This window comes from Channa argus, chromosome 15 (assembly GCF_033026475.1).
Source record: "Channa argus isolate prfri chromosome 15, Channa argus male v1.0, whole genome shotgun sequence".
NCBI lineage: Eukaryota > Metazoa > Chordata > Actinopteri > Anabantiformes > Channidae > Channa > Channa argus.
In genome coordinates, this window is record NC_090211.1 from 13567615 (window position 1) to 13577161 (window position 9547).

The following is a 9547-nucleotide window of genomic DNA, read 5'->3' on the forward strand; positions in this document are numbered from 1 at the left end:
TTTTTTTAGTTTAAGATGGTTCACTTCCCTGTTTAAACTACAAGCTGGCCAAAACTAATTCAACAAACAGGTTTTCAAGGAGGGAGAACAAAGTACCTGAGCCAGTAATACTGGTCCAGGCACTTCAGCAGTATTCACTTCTTCTTACACTGACATCAGCAAATAATTTCAAGTTTGTTATGTTACAAATATATAGTTTTTAGACTAGATGAATAAACCATGCATCTACAGAAATATTGTACATATTGTCCTTTACCTTGAGGGGCAGAGGTTCATCATCATGGCTGAAGTGATGCTCGAAGACAACAGCAGCAAGAATTTTTCCTGACAGGGGGTCATTTCTCACATATTCCTCAAACTGCTCCTCTGTCTCAAAGCCACGCACTGAGAAAGAAGCATACAAACATATTTTGAAAAAGTATATTAGTTGTAGTGTGGTATTCATGGCTCAGTCATTGATCAACCTTTGTACTTTTTATTCTCACTGACAGTCTAGACATTGGTCTGCATGCTGATATCACAAAGAATTTCACAGCCAATACTATCAACACAACCGTCAAATCCTAAATAGACAATGCACAAACACAGTATGCCATCTTTGACACTGATGCTAGATCACACAAAAAGAGCAGTGATATAAGGTAAAACAAAACAACAGGAGGAAAATAATAGATTTTATATTCTTGACAGTTTTTTTTTTTTTTTTTTTTTTTGTTTCCTCATTTTGCAGAACAAAATTTACTCAATGCTGTACATGAAGGTATTCTGTGTGTCAAACTATATCTGTATGACTTGCTCCTTTCAGGGTTAAATCTGGGTCAGCCTCATAAAGCAAACACTTGCATTGAGGCAAGATGGAGGGGGTCCGCAGATAGAAACCAGTGCGGATAAACAGCCGTCAAACCCACCACAAATACTGCTTTTAATTCCAGTTGCTTCTCCTCGATGCTGCTAAACTTATTAGCTACTGTAACTATGTTTATGACTTCTGTTTAAATAATTAACAAATTTTCCATTTCTATCCTTAGATAGTAATGATTTACCAGTTTAAACAATTAGCTACAAGTAATGTTGAAACGCCTTTAATAATTACCTATAATTTTGAGTGAACATTTTAAATTATTTTGTAATTATGAAGACATCTGAAAAAATAAATAACTTTTTCCAGGTCAAATAAATGCAGTAATTTTCACACTTTCTTCTAAGTTTTTATGACCTGTTATAACCAAGACCTAAATTAACAAGCACTACTGCAAAACCGCTCAGCCCCATAGGCAGCAAACTGTGAGTGCATTGTTTGCAGAGGTGATAGAAGTACACAAACTCAATACTTGAGTGAAAAAAATTGAGGTTTTGGACAAAATAAACACCTCCACTACTAGTACCACTTCAAAGTACAAAACTAAAAGTACTCCACTAAGAAACCAATGTATTTTAAACAATACTGACTGGTAATTATGGCAAAACTAACTTGTAACTAACTTTGCATATAGTCATCTGTTCTAAAAACAATTATTTTGGTCCTAACATTGCAGAGAGGTTGTTGGGATCCCCATTTGTGCATGACATGTTCGAATTCTGCCTAGATTTCGTTCTACATTTTCCTCTGTACAATGAAACCAACTGAATTATTCATTAACACTCAGCTGGGATCTCAGACGGCTGTGAATAGGACAACCTGCAGTCACACATACCCTGTTACTGGCTGCCTTATGCATTCTGCTTCACACTCTTTAGCCATGTTTCAGATTATTTCACAATAAACAAAATATATAAATGGGATGTTTGTAAATCAGACTGTCTGCATGTTTATATGAATTGCAGGTCTTGCTGAGGAGGTGTGCGTCCGAACCAGAAAGAGACAACATGAGCTAGTTTTCCTTCGTTATTTAAACTCCCAAGTGATACATAGTCTTAAATGAGATATGAGTACAGTATATTTGCTCCCCTGAAAATTGTTTCTAGAGAAACCACTATTCCCATGTCTGTCCCAAATTCCAATTGGTATTGAGGCTGTAGTACAGCTTGTGTTTCTTTGTTTATAATCAGGCAGTAATGGTTCCAATTAGAAACATGGACCTTATGGCTAATTCCGATAGGAAGCTTTACTACTTACATGTTGTTAAACCTGAATTTTTCATCATAAATGAGTTGTTTGACATGTTGGTAAATATGCTTTTTCTTCACATTGTACTACTATGATTTTTCACTTCTGACTAAATTAAGGGAAGATCTAGCTGGCTTAGCTTTGAAGAAGAAAGATATACTGTACGTAGATTAACAATATCTTAATAAAGAGGGTTTTATTCGCCTTGGTTGATTAGACAATGGCAGAAAAAGGTGACCAGCAAATCAAGCAACCATTGCCCTGCTTTTGAACTTGCTTTTTAAAGAAGCCAGCATTTCTATGCCGAATCTGCCCATTTGCTATCACTCACCTGAGGAGAGAAACAGGCTCCCTCGCACATCCTCTGCCACCTGACGCACCACACTGGAGTTACCAGGTACATAGGCCAACTGTAAGTGTTGCAAGAACCTCCTGGGTAATAGTTCAACAGCATAGCTTTCATAAATTGTGGCATTTGGGTAGTCCTTAAAAGGCACTTTCTGACGCAACACAATGAGGATGCCGGAGAAGAGCAGGGGCAGGATTATCTCCACAAGAGTTACCAGGATTTGACGTTTCTGGATAGCAGAAATACATAGATTATCAGTCATCTCTTTGACAGCGATGTATAAATGTAATATAATCTGAATTACAAATAAAAACAAGGAGAAAAAGGAATTTGCGTCTTAACGGAATAAAAACAAACATTTTTTTAAACATGACTATTATCAATTAAAATTAAGAACAATCTGATAATCTCAAAATTCAATTCAATTCAATTCAACTTTATTTATATAGCGCCAATTCACAACAAAGTCATCTCAGGGCACTTTACAGAATAAAGTCAAGATTATAAAGATATATAAAGAGAACCCAACAATTCCCCCTGGAGCAAGCCATAGGCAACAGTGGAGAGGAAAAACTCCCTTTAACGGAAGAAACCTCCAGCAGAACCAGGCTCAGGGTGGACGGCCATCTGCCTCGACCGGTTGGGGTGAGTGGAAAGGGGAGAGAGAAAAGAACAGAGCAACAAAAAGCAATAACAAAACATCGGGCAGATTGGTAGGACCAGTAGCTGCACGCTGGAAGACACACAGCTTCAAAGCCGGGGGACACCTGCAGAAAGGGACAGAGAGAGGGGGACAGAGGAGGACAAAGACAACTACGGGAGAGAACACACAGAGTTAATGACATACAGTGGTGAGAATTGCGGGGTGAGAGGAGAGGAGAGATGGTCAAGAGGAGGAAAGGAGCTCAGTGCATTGGGGGGTGGGTCCCCCAGCAGTCTAAGCCTATGGCAGCATAACTATAACTAACTATATGCTTTATTAAAGAGGAAGGTTTTAAGCTTAGACTTAAAAGTAGAGAGGGTGTCTGCTTCCCGAATCTGAACTGGGAGCTGGTTCCACAAGAGAGGAGCTTGATAGCTAAAGGCTCTACCTCCCATTCTACTTTTGGAAATTCTGGGAACCACAAGTAGGCCTGCATTCTGAGAGCGAAGTGGTCTACTGGGATGATATGGTGCTATGAGGTCTTCTATATATGATGGAGCCTGACCATTCAGAGCTTTATATGTAAGAAGCAGGGTTTTAAATTCTATTCTAAATTTAATGGGAAGCCAATGGAGAGAAGCTAGTGAAGGTGAAATATGATCTCTCTTGCTAGTTCCAGTCAGCACTCTTGCTGCAGCATTTTGGATTAATTGCAGGCTCTTTAGGGAGTTACTGGGGCATCCTGAAAGTAGGGAATTACAGTAGTCCAACCTAGAAGTAACAAATGCATGGACCAGTTTTTCGGCATCACTTTGAGACAGTATGCTCCTAATTTTGGCAATGTTCCGTAGGTGGAAGAAGGCTGTTCTAGAGATTTGTTTTATATGTGACTTAAAGGACAGATCCTGATCAAAAATAACTCCAAGGTTCCTTGCAGTAGTACTGGAGGCCAGACTTATGCCATCTAGGGTAACAATATGGTTGGACATCATATCTCTGATATTTTTGGGCCCAAATACTATGACTTCAGTTTTGTCTGAGTTTAAAAGTAAAAAATTGTGGGACATCCAGGCCTTTATGTCTTGTAGGCATGCTTGAAGCTTTATTAACTGATTATTTTCATCTGGTTCCATAGATAAATATAGCTGGGTATCATCAGCATAACAGTGGAAATTTATGGAGTGTTTTCTAATAATGTTGCCTAAAGGAGACATATATAAAGTAAAAAGTATTGGTCCTAACACAGAGCCTTGTGGAACTCCATAGCTAACCTTTGTGTGCATGGAGGATTCATCATTAACATGAACAAATTGAAATCTATCAGACAGATAGGATTTAAACCAACCTAGTGCAGTTCCTGTAATTCCAATTTCATGTTCCAGTCTCTGTAATAAAATGTTATGATCAATGGTATCAAATGCAGCACTAAGATCTAACAGAACAAGTATAGAGATGAGTCCATTATCTGAGGCCATGAGAAGATCGTTGGTGACTTTTACCAGTGCTGTTTCTGTACTATGATGAACTCTAAATCCTGACTGAAACTCTTCATACAAATTATTCCTATGGAGGTGATCACATAATTGTTTTGCGACTACTTTTTCAATTATTTTAGAAATAAAGGGGAGATTAGATATTGGTCTGTAATTGGCTAAAACACCTGGGTCAAGACAGGGTTTTTTAAGTAATGGTTTAATTACAGCTACCTTATAGGCCTGTGGTACATAGCCTGTTTCTAAAGATAGATTGATGATATCTAATATGAACGTATCTATTAAGGGTAAAGCTTCCTTGAGCAGCTTAGTTGGAATAGGGTCTAGCAGACAGGTTGTTGGTTTAGACGAGGTAATAATTGAAGTTAGCTCAGAGAGATCTATGGGTAAAAAGCAGTCTAACAGGGAGTGGGGCCTTATCCATGATTCTAGCACTGCTGTACATGAAGATCTATCTGTAATTTTTGGGGGGAGGATCTGGTGAATACTTTCTCTAATAGCTACAATTTTATTCATAAAGAAGGTCATGAAGTCATTGCTGCTCAAAATTAAGGGAATAGTAGGCTCAACAGAACTATGGCTCTTAGTCAGCCTGGCTACAGTGCTGAACAGAAACCGGGGGTTGTTCTTGTTTTCTTCTATTAATGATGAATAATATGCTGTTCTGGCATCACTGAGAGCTTTTTTGTACGTTTTTAAACTATTTTTCCAGGCTAAATGAGATTCTTCTAACTTTCTGGAACGCCACTTCCTTTCTAACTTTCGTGTTTCCTGTTTTAAGGTGCGTGTTTGTGAACTATACCATGGAGATCGCCTCTGCTGATTTACTGCCTTCTTTTTTAGAGGGGCAACACTATCGAGTATTGTACGTAGTGAGGCTGCAGAATTGTCAACAAGATAATCTACTTGTGCAGGAGTAACATTAAGGAGACTACTTCCCATTGTATTAACATATGGTGAAGCAAATGATGAAGAAATAATTTCTTTAAATTTGTTGACAGCTTTTTCACTTAAGCATCTGCTATAGTGGAATTTTTCCCTAACTGCTATATAGTCCGTTATTGTAAATTCAAATGTTATTAAAAAATGGTCAGACAGAAGAGAGTTGTGAGGACATATTGTTAAATTATCTGTTTCAATTCCATACGTAAGGACAAGGTCTAACGTGTGACTAAAACAGTGAGTGGGTTTATTTACATTTTGGGAAAAACCAATTGAATCTAATAATGAATTAAACGCAGTGCTCAGGCAGTTACTGTCAGCATCTACATGAATGTTAAAGTCACCCACTATAATGACTTTATCTGTACTAAGCACTAAATCAGCTAGAAAATCAGAAAATTCAATCAAAAACTCTGAATAAGGGACTGGAGGACGGTACACGATAACAAATAATAGCGGTTTTTGAGTTTTCCAGTTTGGGTGTGAAAGGCTAAGAGTAAGGCTCTAAATCTTTTCTATGTTGTCCGTGTTTTCAAAACCTGAATGAAAATGAATAAACTCCTTCATATATCAGCCACAGGTGAGTAATGTTGAATATAATTTGCTTTAACTCCTCCAAAAACCAAAAACCGGGAGCACTGCCTTATTCATATGCAATGCATATGCAAATGCAATGTCATTTCTGAATGGCTAATATGCTTTGAAAGTGCTTATGTCAAATATATTGTAGTCAAGTTGGGGTCTGAACATCGATTTATATTTTTCACACTATTCATATTTGAAACTAGGTGATTTTACAGACAGCCTAAACAAAGAATAATTTATGTGGCAGCCTCTTGGTGGTGAATGATTGGATTACTAAGTGACTTGGACAGTTTCAGGACACACAGTCAGTCTCAAAGGGGCACCAGTATCAGCCCTTCTCCCTTCTGCACCAATTTAAAGTCATTTCTTAGCACAATAAAAATTATTAAAATGACAAATAGGAATCCTTTTTGCAAATCTTATATCAATAGTTTTGATACATATAATAATACATAAGATAATTTGATAATAATTGTTCCTTTACTACAAGTCCCAAGTCATTCATTATTGTTTTAATTTAAATCTGCAAAGTGCAGTGCGGTGGTCATTGAAATCCCCACACATCAAACACTGCATATGACCTTAATGTCAACTCAGTTTTTTCTTTAATATCTGTATATATATCTTGGTTATTTATTACATTTTGCCATACTGTTCTTCTTTACTCTCACTGCTGTTAATTTCCACCTTGTTGATAATAAAGAGTTATCTTTCTGGCATTGGGTGATATGCTTTACCTAACTGACGTATACAAAGATTTTATTTTGTTCTTGAACAAGAGCAATTACAACAGTCATAGGCCAGGTTTCCAAACTGCAAAGACCTGAAATATGAATTTTAGCTGTTCATATTAACTAATATTAGCTATCAAAATCTGCTGTGGTCATCTGGAATAATGTGAAGTGACATTTTAAAATTCTGCAGAACCCCATCAGTATGATAATAAGATAATTACATTTTGTGATACTACTTTCATGACTGTGTCTGTGTTCTGCAGCCAAGATGGACTTCGTTTTCCCTGCCTTTTCTTAATGGAGTCTTTGGACATCCACAACCGGAGCATAATGAGTAATGGAGCAGAGAGCACATATTAGTGTGCTATGTAGTCAATAGCTAACTCTATTGCTTAATAGCTGTAGCATTGTGCAACAATCACCTGATATTAATGTTTATAACTATGTAATCAGACATTCAGGGAACTACACGCTAAGGAAATAAGGCAGTGTATAGAGAGAAAATACTTTCCTATCTTCAGTAAACTGAAGACGGCCACTGAGTCTGATGATATGGTGTTCCATAAGCTGTGCCAGAGTACGAAAGGGACTACTACTGCTGGAAACCCCGTTTTTCCGGGAGCTTTTGAGTTTTGATCTATTGCATGCAACCTGTATAATAACAAGTTAACCATCAGTTGAAAAAGTGGATATACAGTGGACACATTCATCTATAGCTACATTGTTGAGCAGCCACTTATATTTATAGCTGTCTCATGGTCAAGTCTCATGAGTTGTATAATGAAACACTTAAAAAACATGAATGCCACAAAATAACTAAAGTACAAAAGGGATTTTCCGAAAGATAGCTATTTAATACTAATTTATTTAATTTAAAACTAATTGAAGCATGTGACAGCTAACAACCTTTTTACCTAGCTTTTTACCTAGCTTGATCCTGTGATACAACATAGTAGAAAACTGGTCAACCAGTTTTAGAAAACTGGTCAACCAGTTTTCTGGTAGCTGTGTAACATCAGAAGTTGCAGAAAACAGAATGTTAGTCAGGTTGCAGTATTTACGATGTCATGTGAGCCTATAACTTTACAAATACTGTCATGCAGACGCAGCTGTATCTGTAAACACAACTACTTCTGGCAATCCAGAGTATAATACAAATCCAGCTCCAAATAAGGACAAATACTGTACACAGTGGGGGTAGGTTCACCTTCTTCCAACTCACCTGCTGAAGATAGTTTTTCCACACCAAAAGCCTGAATTGTCGAATAATAGCCATTTTGCTTAGTACACAGGCCACAGCCCAGTCAGCCTTCTACAGTGGCTGGAAATATAAAAAGAAGGACATATTTAGTTTCATATTAAGTCTAAATGCAAGACCTAAAAGCAATATTTGAAAAGTTTATGAACATCAGTTGTGTTTTAACAGCTTTGGCCATCAGCAGCTTTAAAGGTTGCTTGTCTCTGTTTATTTTCTGTTTCTGTTAAGCAAAAAAACGAGAAGTAAAATGTAACAATAAGCAAAATCAACTCAAACCGCATGCTGGTTTAGTTATTTCCAACAACAACTGTAACTGAAATATTTTGAAGGACACTGACAGATAATAAAGTCTAACAAGTAATGGCTGTTAGACTTTAAAGGGGTGTTATCAGCCTGCAAATAAGTTTGACAAAAAAAGAAAGACAGAAATCCATAGGGTTATGAGGAAAGGATAAAAACAGGCCACTGAAACCTACATGTAAAACCAGTTGAGCAAGCCTATGAATTTTTTTTTTTATTCAAATCAAGGCTATGTCACTAGATACCTCATAAAAACAAATGCGACCAGAATATGAACTTTTGTTAATACTGATTCTAACAATTCGGTTTTCCCCATAACAGGCTCATAGGAATAGTTTTGGTCTCTATCGCGTCCTTTTTGTACAGCCAACCACGCGTTCATTAAATGTAATAAAACTGCTCGCCATTCACTTCTGAGCTGTTACATCCTTATGATGACACATAATAATGAAGCAATTCTAGGTTAAAATGCACGTAAATTATTTTAGAAAGCTACATACTTTGAGCGACCGTTTCTGTGTTAGCGTTTTCCAGCAAACAATAAATAAACAACGGCCGTCTGAGACTTGACTGTTTCTCTTTTTTACAGAAAGAGGCCATTCTCGTCTCTGATTGGTCACTGGCAGCCTTATGACCCTCCTTATTGATCAATCGACCTGCTCGTCAATCCCTAAGGGTTGCGCTGAATGCTAATTGTGGAGCTGAGGCACAGAGCTAGGTTTTGAGGTAAGGATCTGAAATATGCCGTGCTGACTCACCTGTATGATTCATTTTACACCATTAACCATCAAATGACTTCAACTGAGTGACCTAGTTGTGTTTTATAGCACAAATATGCCATGATACCTCAAAGCGATCGGGTTTCGGAACATAAACTTCACAAGCCCGTTTTGCTGTCGAGGTGAAAACAATTGCTCCTTATTGTCCTACACCGAGTCCATAACCAGCACTGCGGGGCTTCTTCCTTCACCGATAATATCGAGGCTCGACTAGGCATTAGTGAAGCTAAGGGCGTCCGCAGCCTGGTCCCGGGTTTTCTCCTTCTGGTTTGCTGCCTACTAGCGAAGAGGTGACATTGCACCAGCTGCTGGATAAAGACGTGAATTCATGTCAGCTACGACCGTCAACAATGTAGT

The 9547-nt window shown here is 37.7% G+C and overlaps 1 protein-coding gene across 4 annotated transcripts in view; it reads right to left on the bottom strand.

Moving 5' to 3' along the window:
* The window catches only part of abca3b (ATP-binding cassette, sub-family A (ABC1), member 3b), a 28439-nt gene extending 18892 nt beyond the window's left edge, over positions 1-9547 (bottom strand). The window contains exons 1-4 of one of the 4 annotated variants that reach the window (XM_067476990.1): positions 9258-9547; positions 8076-8174; positions 2439-2685; positions 257-384 (exon numbers count right to left, since the gene is read on the bottom strand). In XM_067476990.1, coding sequence (XP_067333091.1) covers positions 257-384; positions 2439-2685; positions 8076-8129 — 429 coding nt within the window. In that variant the 5' untranslated portion in view covers positions 8130-8174; positions 9258-9547. Of the gene's footprint in view, positions 1-256; positions 385-2438; positions 2686-8075; positions 8175-8911; positions 9010-9169 lie in introns of those variants that run through there. The other 3 variants (XM_067476989.1, XM_067476991.1, XM_067476992.1) reach the window with 3 other exon arrangements.